Raw genomic sequence first — 17,997 nt, forward strand, 5'->3', positions numbered from 1 at the left:
ATTTGTTTTTATCTCGAAATCAAAGGAAATGACTACTATTCCCTTCAAACTTTGCTTTTGTCACCTGGACATCAATGTTTTGAAGCTGACCTATTTTCCATTACATTTCAGACAGATTCAGCACTGAGTTGCTGAAGCAGAAATATCGTTATAGCAAATATTCTGCTCCATACCACAGATTTGCTTGTCAGTTGATTGACAGTTGCTTGAGCCATGTCCCTTAGAAAATGAAAATATGTGCATCTCTGATGATGAGCAGAAGTAGTGTGGAGCATTATTGCCATGTGTTGAGAGGGGTTCTTTAGGGTTTGAATAAATATCATAATAACAAAAGTATAGTTTGAAGGAAATATTAACCATTTGTCATCATTTCTAAGGGTAAGCAAACAGGAAATAACAGTTGCTACCCAAGGACAAAAATCGTGTTACACAGGATTATTGTAAATGTGTGTTACCTTCTTACAAGCAGTGTCATTTGTTTCCATTCCTCTATGAAATCATTCCAGTCATGGGGAAATATTGCCTTGCTTGAAAACAGGTGAAGGTTGGTGGCAGGAGGGGCATCCAGCTGTTAAAAAAAAACAATTTGCTTCAGTGAATTCTGCCTGACCCATGCAAGCATGGAAAGTGGATATTGAAGTCATGGCGATGTTAAACTAGATGTAGAAGGTTTCTGAATGTTGTTTACAGATGTATTTTGTCCTCTTTTACCTTTTGTTTTTTCACTTGTATCAGTCATTTGACTGTGGCCATGATGGGGCACCCTCTTGAAGAATTTTGGCTGAATGAATCAACCCCCAGTCTGTTTTTTTTTTTTAAGCCTGGTACTTATTCTATCATCCTATTTTGCCAAACCACTCATTTACTGGGACATAAACACACAAACACCAGTTGTCAAGTGTAGGTGGTGGGGGATGAACAAAGGCACACATACACATACAACCAGCTTCTTTCAGTTTCCATCTACCAAATCCACTCGCTAAGCTTTAGTTTGCCTGAGGCTATAAGTACAAGACATCTACCTACCCGAGGTGCTACGCAGTGGGACTGAACCTGGAACCATGAGGTTGGGAAGCAAACTTCTTACTACACAGCCACTCCTGCACCTGTCATGTATAGAATGAATGGAATAAAAATTTATGATTGCACAAAGTTTATCATGACACTACACTCACAAACACACACACACACAGCCACTCAGGTATCCACTACAGGTTGCTCAACCTGCTAGAAATAGCTAATTTCTCTACAAATGACACCTTACTTTCAGAGAGGAAGGACACATTGGATATATATATAGTTTCAAAATAAGGCAGGATGGTCATAGCTAGAACACTTTTATCAAGAGTGCTTCGTAAGCACTAACTTAGGCTAAACAACTCAATAACATGTAGTGACACATTTTTGAGGAGCCTCTGTATTCAATTTATGGTATAATAGCTGAAAAGATTAGTTTGAATTAACAGGCTTTCACACTCCCATTTAGATCAACAAGTATTGACTATCGGTTTCTAACTGTTTTGATACTAATCCGCCAGAAACTGCCATTCGTTCTATGATACAAACTTCCATTTTAAAGTGATCTAAATTAAAACCTTCTGTCAAAATTTCGTGTTTATTTCAGTTTAATATTGAAAAAAAAAAAAAATGAGTTTAACAAATATTTTTATTGTTTTCAAAATTAGTTGAAACAAAGGCAGTATATTTCTCAATGGAAATATGGTTAAGAGAGAGTTAAGAAACTTGCCATGTATCATTTTGTATCACAGTTTTCAGAATATTTAAAACATTTAAAAACAATACAATTATTGGTGAAAAGCAACATAAAAATTTTGATTTTAATCCTTTCGTGACTCTCTAATGGACACAATCAAAGGATTTGGAGATACTCTTTACTCTTTTTACTCTTTTACTTGTTTCAGTTATTTGACTGTGACCATGCTGGAGCACACCGCCTTTAGTCGAGCAAATCGACCCCAGGATTTATTCTTTGGAAGCCTAGTACTTATTCTACTGTTCTCTTTTGCCGAACCACTAAGTTACGGGGACGTAAACACACCAGCATCGGTTGTCAAGCGATGTTGGGAGGACAAACATATACACACACATACATATATATATACATATATACGACAGGCTTCTTTCAGTTTCCGTCTACCAAATCCACTCACAAGGCATTGGTCGGCCCGAGGCTATAATAGAAGACACTTGCTCAAGGTGCCACGCAGTGGGAATGAACCCAGAACCATGTTGTTGGTAAGCAAGCTACTTACCACACAGCCACTCCTGCGCCTTTTTTATAATATGTTTTTTTACTTGTTTCAGTCATTGGAATGTGGCTATGCTAGGGCATCTTGAAGGGTTTTCTGAACAAATCAACCCCAGGGTTCATTTTTGAAGTCTGGGCACCTATTCTGTCGGTCTCTATCACTGAACTTACAGGAATGTTAAAAACTGACACTGGTTATCAAGCACACACACACACACTGGGTTTATCTCAGTTTCTGTCTACCAAAACCATTCACAAGGTTTTGGTCAGTCTGGGACTATAGTAGAAGACACTTGCCCAATGTGCTGGTGCTGCACAGTGGGACTGAACTCAAATCCACATGGTTGGGAAACTAGCTCCATATCTGCGCAACCATGCCTTTTATTATTATTAATCGGCCATTTGAACACAACTAGAAAGGTCCTTACATAAAATAGTGTTGCAAAGCTTCAATTTTAAATGAAGATATTTAAAAGCAGAGTAGGTGTTTGACAATTAGAGGTAGTTGTAGGTAGATTTGGTTTTAAAGAATTTATATAAACAATTTGTTGGTCTTTGGCAGTATGCTGGAAATTACCATTTTATCAGTTTTATTTGTATTGCCCCAGGAGTGAGAGGCATGCTTGGCTTAAGTGATTAAGATACCGCATTTACTGAGTACTGGTTTTATAAACTGAAAGTTTATAACAGATAATAATAATAATAATACATTCAACTTCAGGTTTGTGTGTGTGATAAACTACACACACATACATACTTTTACAAGAAGAATGATTTTGAAATTTAGGCCTGTTAGCTTTCATTGGACTGTCTGATGAAGGCTAGCTGCCTGAAACTTCGAAGTTATTGTCACTATTCTTCATGTAAAAGTATAAATATGTGTATAGGTGCAGGAGTGGCTGTGTGGTAAGAAGCTTGCTACCAAACCACATGGTTCCAAGTTCAGTCCTGCTGCATGGCACCTTGGGCAAGTATCTTTTACTATAGCCTTAGGCCAACCAAAGCCTTGTGAGTGGATTTGGTAGATAGAAAATGAAAGAAGCCATATATATATATATATATATATATCATTTAACGTCTGCTTTCCCTGCTGGTATGGGTTGGATGGTTTGACTGAAAACTGGTAAACTGGGGAGCTACACCAGGTTCTGATCTGATTTGGCAAGGTTTCTATGGCTGGATGCCTTTCCTAATGCCAACCACTCCGAGAGCATAGTGAGTGATTTTTCGTGACCCCAGCATGGGTGCCACTCACCTGGCACTGGCATCAGCCAGGACTACAGTCTCACTTGGCTTGACAGGTCTACACAAGCATAGTGTGTCGCCAAAGGTCTTGGTCAGCTGTCACTGCTTCCGTGAGGCCCAATGCTCAAACGGTGGTTTTTACGTGCCACCGGCACGGGTGCCTGTCAGACGGTACTAGCGTTGGCTACAACTACAATATGTATGTGTATATCTGTGTGCGTGTGCGCCTTTGTGCCTGTGTTTGTCCCCCCTCCCCCCAATCACCGCTGGACAACCGGTGTTGGTGTGTTTACATCCTTGTAACTGACAATGGAGTAAGTCCTGGGGTTGATTTCTTCAACTAAAAACCCCTTTAAGGTAGTGCTACAGCATGGCCACTGTCAAATGACTGAAACCAGTAAAAGAATAAAAGAATGTACTCGACGGAAAGTATTGGGTAACCCTTCAGATTAATGTAAAATAGTTTTACTTTTAACTAAACATAAAAACAAACATTAAGACATGTATAACCAGGTTACTGTTGTCTCCCCTTCCATTCAACCACATCCTTCCTGTCAATTCAATATATGAAACCATTAATCCAACCATGTTTTGTTTCTCTTTTCCTTTTCTTTCCTTATTCCTTTCTGCTGAGCGCAGTCTTGAACTGTCAAAGACTTTTCCATTTTTTTCTGAGTGTTAAACTAATACACCTTGTTTGTTGTTCCCTTGCCTGGCTCTGTCTCTGTTTTTTTTTTTTTTGTACATTTAAACCACACACACACACAGCCACTTGCATGTTAATTTCACGAGCAGGCTGTTCCATTGATCGGATCAACTGGAACCCTCAATGTCGTAAGCGACGGAGTGCCAACAACACAACAACACACATTTTTCTCCCCTATTTTTCACTTGTTTCAGTTATTGAACTGCAGTCATGCCAGTGCACTATCTGGAAAGGTTTAGTTGCACAAATTGACCCTAGTACGATTTTCAGCATATCATGCAACCAAGAAAAGGTTCACTAAATAGCTTATTCATTTTCCTTCTTTCTCAGTCTTCACCCTTTGATTATTATACATTTGGTGAAAGTGGTAAGCTGGCAGAGTCGTTAGCACACCAGGCAAAATGCTTGGCAGCATTTCATCCATCTTTACATTCTGAGTTCAAATTCCACTGAGGTCCACTTTGCTTTTCATCCTTCTGGAGTCGATAGAATAAGTACCTGTTGAGTACTGGGGTTGATGTAATCGACTATCCCTTCCCCCAAATTTCAGGCCTTGTGCCTATAATAGAAAGGGTTATTATACATTTGGTCTCTTGAGTGAACCCCTATATCCAGCTGGTATTACACAACTTGTTGCAAATAAAGGATATGTTTTGGTAAACACCTGCACACCACAGTTTACAACAACATCTCGGACAGTCATGAACAAATTATGACTCACAGGAATTTCTGAATGGCACACCTGACCAAAAATTACCTAGAATTTTTTTTAGTAATGTGGTCTGCATGTTGAAACCACATCTCATGTGAACTGCTTCTTGAAAAAAGATTGCCCATACTTGATCTAGTGCAACAATCATTTTTAAAATCTGATGTTTATTCTATCAGTATCTTTTGCTGAACTGCTAAGTTAAGGGGACGTAAACCAGCACTAGTTGTCAAGCAGTGGTGGAGGACAAACACAAAAGCACATACCCATATGATGGGCTTCCTCTCAGTTTCTCTCTGCCAAATTCGCTCACAAGATATTGGTCAACCTGGGGTTATATTAAGACACTTGCCCAAGGTGCTGAGCTGTGGGACTGAACTAGAAACAGTGATTAACATTAAAGATATTTTTTTTAAAAATGTAATGGATATAATTTTTGATTGCTTAGCATCTAAATGAGGTGAAGCTTTATCTTTCATACTCTTAATACTGCAAAATCCAGAATGGTGTATATGTATCACAACCAGCTTTAATTACATTAGACTGGATATGTTGTGAGCAGGGAGGAGAGACAAAAGATATCTGATTTCTGATCATCGTTGTCATGGTAATGTCGCAATCCAAAAAAGATAGTGCCAACTAACTAACTATGCAGCATGTTCTTCATTAAAGATAGTAAGGTATTCTTTAAAGGTTATTCAACTGTTATTCTTAGCATTTCAAACAATCTCATAGCGACTCCATTGTTGGCTCAAAAGAAAAGAAATAATTGTTGTTGATAATGAATTGATATATGTAAAACTGAAATTATCACTTTTATCAAATAGACTATAGGATATTGTTAGAGATTGCTGGTTATAATGGGCTTCCAAATCTTCCTGGATTGTAGCCCCTTCTGTTCCATTTTGGTGCAAATCACTTAAATAAATCCTCCTTCTAGATGACTCTTTCTGATCTCTTGGATACATCTTGGTAACTGTATGAGTCCATCTGCTATCTGTGAAGCTTGTAACATGAAAAATTGCCTTCAAAGCAGAAATTTAAAACAGAAGTAATAAATAAGACACTTATGTGTGTATGCTAAGAAGTTTGTCCCCAATCAAATGGTGGTGGATTCAGTCCCACCGCATGACACCTCAGGCAAGTGTCTTCTACTGTAGCTTTGGGCCAACCAAGACCTTGTGAGTAGATATGGTAGATGGAAACTAAAAGAAGCTTCTCATCTATATATATATGTGTGTGTTTGTATCTCTTTATCTTCACATTGCATGACAGTTGTTAATGATTGTCATTCATTTCCAATATTCTGCATGAACATAGGTAAATATTTCTTGGGAAATATTTACCTTGCTCGGAATCAGGAAGGGCCATAGAAAAATCTACTTCAATAAACTCTATCTGACCCATGCAAGCATGATGATAAACAAAAGACAAAAACGAAAACAACATAGCCATCACTTGCAAGCGAGTATGACTTGTTAACATATGCCCTGATTTCGCTAATTGTTTCAGGTGTCTGTGTAGTTATGAGCAGACAAAAGGCATCCCATCTCAGCTTTTCGCCCTTTGACCAGCGGAACATGACAACAGGAGTGGAAGAATGCTGTACTACCAGCACCAGGCTGGTGTTCATTTCAGCTGAGTAGACTGCGGCATTATGAAGTGAAGTGCCTTGCTCAAGGACGCATTCAGGAATCACCTCTTGACCATATATGACCATGGGTTCAAAATGCTAACCACTTAACAAATACACTAATAACATCTGAGTAATTAACTGTTGCAAGTTATCTTTACAGAAATGTCAAGGAGTGGTGATGGGGGGGGGGCATCATCATCCCATTTTCTGCTCTATATTTTTTGTCAGTTGAGTTCATGCGAGTGAAATTTTCATGATTTAAAAAAAAAAAAATTTTTTTATTGTCATTGTTTGTTTATTTTTATTTTGTAGAGATCGGAACTTCCCACCCAAAGAATTTGATGTACAAAGAGGCAATAGGCATCCGAATGAGAGATTCCATCGTGGTGACTTTCTCCCTCCGTATGGAGAAACAATTGATTATGCACATCGACCTGCCAGAGAAATGTTTGAACCTGATTCAGGTAAGGAGAAAGGAAATACTTCTTTGCTTTCCAAATTTCTGCCTAATGTGCTCATCATCATCATGGTTTTGTATTTGCATCTTTTAATTCGGAAACAGATGATGATACACACTTTTACCTTCCTTAGTCTTCTATCTATCTATCTATCTATCTATCTATAACCACTGCATCAAGCATTGCATGTAATCCAGTGGTTCTCAACTGTTTTTTGCTCTTCAGAACCCCCTTCAGTTCCAGTTTTGCTCTTCAGGACCCATAGCTATGCGACATTAAAAAAATTCTCTTGCATTTATAGAATGAAACATTATTAGGAACTGTATAAAAAAATTAAAATATTTTGTATAGTGTAGAAGCATAACAAATTTATTGCACATAAATTTTAGCAACAACTCCTTATGTGGGCCCCCAAGGGTTATATGAACTCGGGTTGAGAACCAACTAATGTGGTTCTTTGTTCTGGAAACTGTTGCTGCAGTACTATAGCAATAGCTCCTTTTGTTTCTTGTTTCTCCTTAAAAAGGGGCGAAAAAAAAAAAAGACATCCATTACTGAAATGTCTTAGTGCATAAAGTTTTCTTCATAGGAAACCTACTAGGGACTAAAACAGCATAAGTAAAAAGGGAGTTCTAGAAAGGCTGAAGTTCTGGTGAGGAATAATAAAGGAAAGTTTTGAGGGTAACAGACATAATTGTGTGGAGAGAGAGAGACAGGGGTTTAGGAGGATGATGGTGGTGGTGAATATGTTGGCTGGGCTGGGGACATGAAATGCAGTGAGCTGATTGAGAAGGGTAGTCTGTTGTTGAAGTATTAGGAATAGCACAGAGAGAGAGTATACAATACATTTATGAGTCATTGATTATAGTGAACTTTTGCTAATCAGTGTATAGTGATTTAAAAAAATGTTTTTTTTTTATGTGGTTTAAATGTTTGAGATGAGTTGAAATTATAATTCTTTGGACTGTTAACTTCATTTTTTGTAGGTTTTTTCTTTTAAATTTCCGTCTGGACATTCAGCCAACCAAAGCCTTGTAAGTGGATTTGGTTGATGGAAATTGAAAGAAGCCTGTTATATATATATATATATATATATATATATATATATATATATATATATATATATATCTCATCATCATCATCGTTTAACGTCTGCTTTCCATGCTAGCATGGGTTGGACGATTTGACTGAGGACTGGTGAACCAGGTGGCTACACCAGGCTCCAATCTGATTTGGCAGAGTTTCTACAGCTGGATGCCCTTCCTAATGCCAACCACTCCAAGAGTGTAGTGGGTGCTTTTACGTGCCAGCGGCACGAAGGCCAGTCAGGCGGTACTGGCAACGGCTATGCTCGAAATGGTGTATTTTATGTGCCACCTGCACAGGAGCCAGTCCAGCGGCACTGGCAACGATCTTGCTCGAATGTCTTTTCACGTGCCACCAGCACAAGTGCCAGGAAGGCGATGCTGGTAACGATCACGCTCAAATGGTGCTATTTACGTGCCACCGGCATGGAAGCCAGATAGCTGCTCTCGCAACAATCACGCTCGAACGGTGCTCTTAGCGCTCCACTGGTACAGGTGCCATCACAATTTCGCTTTCGCTTGCCCCAACAGGTCTTTGCAAGCCGAGTTTAGTGTTCAATGAAAGAGACGTTGGCATGGGTGCCAGTCACTCAGGGCCTCACTGAGGAAATGGCAAGGGACTGGGAGATGTGGCAACTTGCTGTACTTGTTAAGACATGCCAAGCTTAGTAAAATCACTGTCTTCCATACATACAGGCTTGTCCTTTCAGGTGCCTATGGCACTTAAAAAGCATCTGTGCCAGTGCTGTGTTGACACTCCTGTGCCAGTGACACGTAAAAAGCACCCAGCACACTCTGTTAAGTGGTTGACATTATGAAGGGCATCCAGCTGTAGAAATCATGCCATGACAAACAGTTAATCTGGACAGCTCCATGTCAAGCCATCCAACCCATGCCAGCATGGAAAGTGGACATTAAACGATGGTGATGATGATACACACATGGATTAGGAACACTAAGCAGTGATGTGTATGAACATAAGCTTGTTACTGGTTCAAATATGCTTGGGACATATTCAAGTCTGTCAGTAGGCCATTCACTGCTTTTTGTCATGGGGAAAAATTCTTGATTTAGACACCTTTTGTATTCTGCAAGAATTCTTCTCCATGACAAAATGAAAGTGAATGGCTTTCTTTTGGGTTCAAATATGTCTCAAGCATATTTGAACTAGTAAAAAGTTTTTATGCATATCATCATCAGCATCAACATTTAACATCCGTTTTCCATGCTAGCATGGGTTGGACGACTTCACCTGAACTGGCAAGGCCAGAGGCCATACACACACACACACACACACACATGGGTAAGCAAATTCTGAGTTCAAATTCTGTGATGGTTGACTCTGTCTTTTGTGTATTTGAGATTGATAAAATAAGTACCAATCAAGTACCGAGTTTAGTGTAATCAACTCACACCCTAACTCCTAAAATTGCTGGCCTTGTGCCGAAATTTGGAACCATTAGTACCTACACTTTAGAAACGAAGGTTTTAGTCTGAATACTGACTTATACATAACCCAAAATTATATCACTTTATTCCATCTAACTCACAATCTATTAAACAATTCAAAGGATTCTTAGAAGCAACAATGAAAAAAATGAATAGAGGTGTTTTTATTCTGTTTAATTACACCTGCTACTGCTTATATTCTTGGTTTCTTGTTCTACAGATCTGGCTAGGAACAAACCACCAGCTGTCTTTGACTATGGTCACAAGCATGCCAACTATCTAGGACGACCAGATCCATCACGAGGTATTGCTATATTGCTATACTGTAACTGTTGTATATGTGTGTGTGTATATATCTGAATCGGTCTATTTGTATGTACACTTTAAAAAAAAACAATAAAGACATAGCTACGTGGTTAATAAGCAGACTTAGCATCCACATGGTTTTGAGTTTAGTCCCACTGCACAGCACCTTGAGCAAGTGTCATCTATATCCCCAGGCCAATCAATGCCTTGTGAGTGAATTTGGTACATGAAAACTGTACAGAAATCCATTGTGTGTATATATATATATATATATATATATATATATATATATATATATATATATATATTTCCATTCCTTTTTTGACGTCCTGTACCCGGATATGCATCTATATATATACATGTAGATGTAGGTATGTACATATATGTATGTATACATGCATATGCTCATGTATCATTTGTATTATTATATTATCGAACACCACGCGTCCATTTGCAAGTAAGTTTTAACTTTATATTTCTGACGCGACTATCTATCTATCCACCCATCCACCCATCCATCTTACCTATCTCCCCCTCTCGTTCTTCTTCCTTCTGTTGTCCTTGCTTCTCCCCTTCACTGCTATACATATCTCTCTCTTACTCTTCCTACCTGTCTCTCGTCGCTCACCTTTGTTCCACTTCCTCCATTTTCCTCTCTCTACCACTCCTCGTTGATCACATGTGACCTGTGGTCACCTCTTCCTTTCTCCCTTCAGCCAGCATAAAGGCAAGATGAAACTACTGTCTCTCTCCGTTCATCTTCGTCACATCACAGCGTTCAATATCTCATCGCGTTCGGCCCTACGGCCTTTAATGTTGTTTTCATATGTTTAATTTTTCCTGTCTTGGTTTTTGTTTGCTACTTTGGAACCCTCTGCTTAGCAGGTTAATCCACTAAGCAGGAAGAGCTATTCTAAGAGCGCGTTCTGCCTCATCTTCAAAACGCTTAGTTTAAAATAGAGGCAGCTGATGAAGGAAAAGTTCCATAAGTGGCTCATCTGTTTTCCTATGTATTCATTCTGTTGTCTGTAAAAAAGTCCGTTTTTTTGTGCTTTATGTTTCCATTCCTTTTTTGATGTCCTGTACCCAGATATGCATCTATATATATATGTAGATATAGGTATGTACATATATGTATACATACATATGCTCATATATATATATATCTCTGTGTGTGTGTGTGTGCTTGTGTCTCACTACCACTTGACTGTGATTGGTTTGTTTATGTCATAACTTAAGCAGTTCAGCCAAAGAGACCAATAGGATAAACACCAGACTTATAAAATAAGTACTGGGATCAATTCATTTGAGTAGATTGTTCCCACACAGTTTTGGGAAGCAAGCTTCTTAACGGCACAGCAACACCTAGAGTAGTGGTAATAAAATCAGGAAAAATAATAGGCATAATTGATTTCAAATGTCTGGGATTTGAAGTCAAAATGGAAAAGAAATGGTTTAGCTGTGATTAGACATGGCCTAGAGTTAGTACACTGCTCTACCAACTGTATCAATCAACCATTAAAAGTGTATAATCTTGTGGGTCAGCTGATCTTTAAAATTATATTGTCGTTTCTATAGATACTAGTGTGGCCAATAGGTATAAGCACAGTTGTAACTGTGTGGTAAGTTTGCTTCTTAACCATGTGGTTTCAGATTTAGTCCTGCTGCATGGCACCTTGGACAAGTGGTTTCTTGTATAGCTTTGGGGGTGACCAGTGCTTTGTAAACTAAGTGGATTTGGCAGATAGAAACTGAAAGAAACCCATCGTGTGTGTGTTGCTGTCTCCTTGCCTTGACATCACACGATAGTTGTAAATGAGTGTTGTCACCATGCAAGTGGTGTCCTTCATTCCCAATATTCTATAAAATCATACCTGGTCATTGGGAAATCTTACCTAACTTGGAAACAGAAGTTGGTGACAGGAAGGGCATCTGGGCATACTGCTATAGAAAATCTGCCTCAGCAAATTCTGTTCATCCTATGCAAGTATGGAAAAATAGGTGTCAAAATGATGTTCTCTATTTCTCTCTTATCTTTTGCATTTTTTCTCATCATTTACAGACATGGATTTTCAAGGGAACAAGAACTTACCTCCGGACCATATGAGGGGTGACCGAGGAAGGATGTTCCCCGAAAATGAGCACAGCCCTTTCCAAGGGAACTGGCTTCGCGATGGTGACAGGCCGCGCAACTGCGATAAGGAAGACATGATGCGGGATATGGAAAGGATGCGCAACAGGGACAGAGACATCGACCTCAGAGATCGAGACTGCCGAGACCGAGATCGTGGTCGTCCAATTGGCCATGATAGCCGAGAACGAGAGCGACTCAGGGAGCGAGACAAGTTCCGTGATGGCCAAGGCGATAGGGAGGGCTATTTGAGAGGACGGGAGCGCATGGATGAGGAAGATAAGTGGGTTGACCGTAAGCACGATGATAGAAAGTATGATCGGGACTGCCGAGGAAGGTAGGTTCTAGATTAATTTTATTTACTCCCCCCCCCCTTTTTTTTTTATTTCTGTGTCTCATAAGGTGTTGCATTGTATACATATAATTCTTGGTTTTGTGTTCATATAAAAAAAAAATCGTAACTGTTCTTGTTAAGGTGATGGGCTGGCTGAATCATTAGCACACTAGACAAAATGCTTAGCAGCTTTATGTTCTGAGTTCAAATCCCACTGAGGTCGACTTTATCTTTCATCATCCTGGTGTTGATGAAAGAAGTACCAGTTGAGTGCTGGCGGGGTCAATGTAATCAACTAACCCCCGCCACTAAAATTTCAGGCCTTGTGCTTACAGTAGAAAGGATTATTTCTATTATTGCCCCCCAGTAAATCTTGATCCAGCAGACCATCTTGTCTTATTTTCAAATAGTAATATCAAGGACTTCATTTGTTTTTTGTTTACAATGGTTTTCCTTGCTAGCATCTTCTTTAAATGAGTATGTTGTTGCAACATTGTATTTGCAGCCTAGTGCTCTTGCTGTTGCTAACCCTTATCTGTCTTTTTGAGTAAGGGATCTCATATTTCTCTTAACCCTTTAGCATTTAAACCGGTTGTATCCAGCCCAAAGATTCTGTTTTACTTTCAAACTGGCCAGATCCAGCCTCTTACACCTACCCTTCAATGTAATTCTAAAAATAAACAAACACATAAGTATCTCAAAGCTATTAAGATAATGCATGATTAATTTTCAAAAAATGGGAATAAATAAGCATTACAGTTGACAGTAATCTGAATGCTAAAGAGTTAATCATATAGCCATTCCAGAACTTATCTTAGAAATCTTCATTGTTATTATGGAATTTGATATTTTTGTAAAATTTGAAAATTTGTTGATCAATTGTTTTTACTGTGTTACCCTTGCATCCCCTACTTCTTATTTCAGCTATAATTTTTGCATTTGAAATCACTTTTCTTTTTTTTTATATCTTCTAGATATAACAGCCCAAACAGGGGTTATCATAATACAGAACCCCCACACATACGCGATGCATTCCCCAAATCCCAGCTTCCCTCACAACCAGAAACGAAGGCTGAGGTTGTATCTGCTGATGACCTGTTGTGCAAGCCAGGACGAGACAAGCGCCCACATCAAGTGGTGGTGATAATTAGAGGCTTACCAGGCTCAGGCAAAACTTATGTTAGCAAGTTAATCAGAGTAAGTACTTGGTTTATTCAAACAGAACACTTGCGATCGTCACTTAAGAGCATTTAAATGTACTGTGAACTGATGTTTTTTTTTTGTTTTTTTTTTTGCATTTCCAATTGTGATTTTTGAAAAGCATGAAATATTGCTTGAAGTGACTGCTAGGGATAGAGGGGTGTTGCAATGAGTACAGGGGTTAGTGGTTGGTTGAAGTCTTCATCATCATCATCATTTAACGTCTGCTTTCCATGCTAGCATGGGTTGGACGATTTGACTGAGGACTGGTGAACCAGATGGCTACACCAGGCTCCAGTCTGATTTGGCAGAGTTTCTACAGCTGGATGCCCTTCCTAACGCCAACCACTCCGAGAGTGTAGTGGGTACTTTTACGTGCCACTGGCACGAGGGCCAGTCAAGCGGTACTGGCAACAGCCATGCTCAAAATGGTGTATTTTACATGCCACCTGCACAGGAGCCAGTCCAGCGGCACTGGCATGCATGTATAATTTGAAATGTAAGGTGGTGGTGATGCTCATGTTTAAATATGACTTGGTAGCAAATACTATGGTTTTGCTAGTTGTTTTAAGTTCCTGTGCAGTCATGAGCAGGCATAGATACCCACTTGGCTCTCCTACCCTTGATCCAACAGAGGACCCAGGATGTAACAGTTGGAGGGAAAGAATGTTGCCCCACCACTAGGCAGGTACTCCCGAGCTGAGTAGAGTGGAGAGATGTGAAATGAAGTGTTTTGGTCAAGGACACAGCACCCTACATGTTCCAGGAATTGAACCCACCACCTTATGATCCTGAACCTAACTCTTAACCATTGTGAAAAGTATACAAAGTGATTAAAGAACAAGTTTTACCATGCTGTGGGCAGTTAAAAATAGTCTTGTTAGACCCTCAGGGAAAGAATATACATTTTCTATCAGCTGACCAATTAGTATCTGATAGCTATTATTATTTATTTTTTATTTATGCACCCTTTTAAAGCCTAGCCAGGCTCACGGGCCCGGTTTCTATGGCATATGAGTACCCCCCCCTCCCAACTGGACGGGATGCCAGTCCATCGCAGCTTTATTCAAGAAACAAGAAGAAAGAGTGAGAGAAAGTTCGGATGGAAGAGTACAACAGGGGTCACCACCACCCCCTGCCGAAGCCTCGTGGAGCTTTCGGTATTTCCGCTCAATAAACACACACCCAACACCCGGTCTGGGAATCAAAACTGCGATCCTCCGACCACGAGTCCGCTGCCCTGACCACTGGGCCATTCCGCCTCCTGATAGCTATTATTAGTGTCTATAAATTAAGACTCCACTAAACTGTTCAGTCTGATTTGCATGGCAGTGCATGAGCTGACAACATTGGTTAATTATTAATTCAGTCATAGTGGACTTGTATATATGAATAGTTATGACTTATTGGTCCCTCTGTGGATAGAAGGTAAGTATTCTTTCTTTTACAAAGTTCTAACAAAACTAGAAACTGACTAGACCAATTCCATTTTGTTCTGCTGTAGGAAAAAAAAGATCAACCTTACATTACAAATTAATTAAAAACAATGTACAGTGCATTGTGAATTATACATAAGTACATGCATTTAATTACCAATAGGGGTTTAACCACCTGAGAGACTGTGTTAGTACAGAGGTGAATCCACCTATCTTGATGTAGCTTTGTAATGGATTATATTCTGTTGTGTTTTCCCCCAGGATAAAGAGACTAATAATGGTGGACCAGCTCCCAGGATGCTGTGTATGGATGACTACTTTATGGTGGAAGTCGAGAAAGTTGAAAAAGATTCAGAGTCGAACAAAATGATTAAAAAGAAGGTAAGCAGGTGTAAATATATGTAAGCAGTACTCCAATGTAAGTTTTAAATTTTGCAGAGAGTTTAGCAACTAATAAAGACTGAAGTATTTTTTATCTGAAAGAGAAAGCCTGCCTAGTCTTTGCAATGTAGGGTACCTTGTTGTATTATCATTTCCTTTGTACTTACTCCTTAGCAGCATCCAGAAATTTTATGCTTTTATGTTTTTATCTTTTACTTGTTTCAGTCACAGTTTTAAAGAATTTTAGTCAAACAAATTGGCCCCAGTACTTTTTTTTTTTTTTTTTTTTTAAAGCCTTTTGCTGAATCGCTAAGTTACAGGGACATAAACACACCAACACTGGTTGTCAAGCAGTGGTGGGGGGACAAACACAGATACACACACACACACACACAAACCTACAATGGGCTTCGTTCAGTATCCACCTACCAAATCCACTCACAAAGCTTTGGTTGGTCTGAGGCTATAGAAGAAGATACTTGCCCAAGGTGCCATGCAGTAGGACTGAACCCAAGACCATGTGGTTGAGAAGCAAGCTTCTTACTACACAGCCACACATGCACTTATCTACTTTCTTATTTCCTTTGTGGTTAATCCCTAGTTCTCTTTTATCTACTTTTTCCTTGTAATATCAGTTGTAATGCAAACTACTGCCTGGTAACATTGAATTACTGTATTTGATGGCATATAAGATGCCCCTCCCCTCTCTTTTTTTAACAATACAGAAAAATGTTTCAAAATATCACCCTAAATCCTATATGTGAGGTTGGGCCTCCCATAAGCTTTTTCCTAAATATGCACTGCTGAAATTGGGTTGCATCTAATATCTCCACGTCTTTATTTTTTTTGCCATCAAATACGGTAGACAAAAAATATTTTAAAAATATTAATACTGTATCTGTTCTCTGTATTGTATTGCTTTTAGGTTCTGCAATATGAGTATGAACCTGATCTTGAAGAGACATATAGGCAGAGTATTCTGAAAAGCTTCAAAAAGACAATTGATGACGGTTTCTTCCCATTCATAATTTACGACAGTGTTAATGAGAAAGTCAGGCATTTTGAAGAGTTTTGGAGCTATGCAAAATCCAAGGGATTTCAGGTAAGATAGTCTAATTTTATCTATTGTTTGTTGTTCTTGTGAGTGTTATAAATTTTCAGAAGCAGCTGTGTTTTTTTTTTTTTTTTTATTTATTGCTAAAACATGCAGTGAAGCCTGGTACAGTCTTCCTAGCCAGCCCCTGTCAAACCGTCCAACCCATACCCATATGAAAAACGGACATTAAATGATGATGATGATGATTGCTCTCGATTTAAATCCATGTTAAGTTAATTTAGACATTTAAGTTGATGCTAAGCAATTTAGTCACTTAAGTTGACGCTAGGCATAACAACTAATTGAAAGGAGAGTGTAAAAAAAAAAAAAGCGGGGGATAAGAACATGTGTAAATACTAGCATGTAAAATATTGGGTTAAAAAAAAACTCAAAGATTGCCCATAGGATTTGAACCCACATCTTCTGTAAGCATGACAAATGTTCTGTCATTTGACCAAAGCAGTCCTTTGAATTTCTCTAACCATTTTAGAGACTTTATTCTTATCAGTGAAAATTGTATGTTGATGGCATCATTATATATATATATATATATATATATATATATATATATATATATATTGTTGTTGTTGTTGTTGGCACTCCGTTGGTTACGACGTCGAGGGTTCCAGTTGATCCGATCAACAGAACAGCCTGCTCGTGAAATTAACGTGCAAGTGGCTGAGCACTCCACAGACACGTGTACCCTTAACGTAGTTCTCGGGGATATTCAGTGTGACGCAGTGTGACAAGGCTGACCCTTTGAATTACAGGCACAACAGAAACATGGTGAAAGAGTACAGCAGGGTTCGCCACCATCCCCTGCCAGAGCCTTGTGGAGCTTTAGGTGTTTTCGCTCAATAAACACTCACAACGCCTGATCTGGGAATCGAAACCGCAATCCTAAGACCGCGAGTCCGCTGCCCTAACCACTGGGCCATTGCGCCTCCACACATTTTTTTTTAGGAGGAGGTAGCCACAACAAGACACACACCAAACGTTCCATTCATTTTCCAGCTCAAAGGGAAAATGGCATCATAAGAATTAATAAACTTTGAGAGAATGGGAAATAATTCTTTATTAAATATTCTTTTTTTCTGATGTTCATTCATTGTTCTCTCTCTGGCAGGTTTATGTAGCTACTGTTCACTCAGATGTTTCAACATGTGTAAAACGCAACATACACGGACGCACAAAACAGGATATCAACAAGGTGAGTGGCTTTCTTTCTTCTTGCCACCTGCATTGCTCGACATTTTGATATTCATTCATGTAAATGACATTTCTTTCCTGCTGGGTTAAATATTTAAGAAATTTCAAGGATTAAAACCATGCATAAAATATGTTGTTTGTTATATTCTCAAATGCTACAGTTTTAATGTAGATTGTGTGAGATATTATAAATAGCAGCAATTTGAGAGGGGAGAAATTGAGGACCCTGACAATAGTAGGACCATCATCCTTACAATGTCCACTTTCCTTTGCTTCCATGGGTCTGATGGAGTTTGTTGAGACAGATTTTCTACAGCTGGATGCCCTTCCTGTAGCCAAATGTAACT

General features: G+C 39.0%; 1 protein-coding gene across 7 annotated transcripts in view; it reads left to right on the top strand.

The window, feature by feature from the left end:
- LOC106868928 (uncharacterized) overlaps positions 1-17,997 on the top strand; it is a 70,163-nt gene that overhangs the window by 36,487 nt on the left and 15,679 nt on the right. For 4 of the 7 annotated variants that reach the window (XR_016244218.1, XM_089362338.1, XM_089362337.1 and 1 more), the window contains exons 8-14: positions 6,878-7,029; positions 9,778-9,861; positions 11,926-12,331; positions 13,303-13,525; positions 15,226-15,345; positions 16,271-16,447; positions 17,568-17,651. Coding sequence is in view for 5 of the 7 variants with exons in the window: in XM_089362338.1 (XP_089218464.1) it covers positions 6,878-7,029; positions 9,778-9,861; positions 11,926-12,331; positions 13,303-13,525; positions 15,226-15,345; positions 16,271-16,447; positions 17,568-17,651 (1,246 nt within the window). In the remaining 2 variants the exon portion in view is untranslated. The remainder of the gene's footprint in view (positions 1-6,877; positions 7,030-9,777; positions 9,862-11,925; positions 12,332-13,302; positions 13,526-15,225; positions 15,346-16,270; positions 16,448-17,567; positions 17,652-17,997) is intronic. The other 3 variants (XR_016244219.1, XM_089362339.1, XM_089362341.1) reach the window with 1 other exon arrangement.

Source organism: Octopus bimaculoides, chromosome 14 (genome assembly GCF_046866305.1).
Source record: "Octopus bimaculoides isolate indiv1 chromosome 14, ASM4686630v1, whole genome shotgun sequence".
Lineage (NCBI taxonomy): Eukaryota > Metazoa > Mollusca > Cephalopoda > Octopoda > Octopodidae > Octopus > Octopus bimaculoides.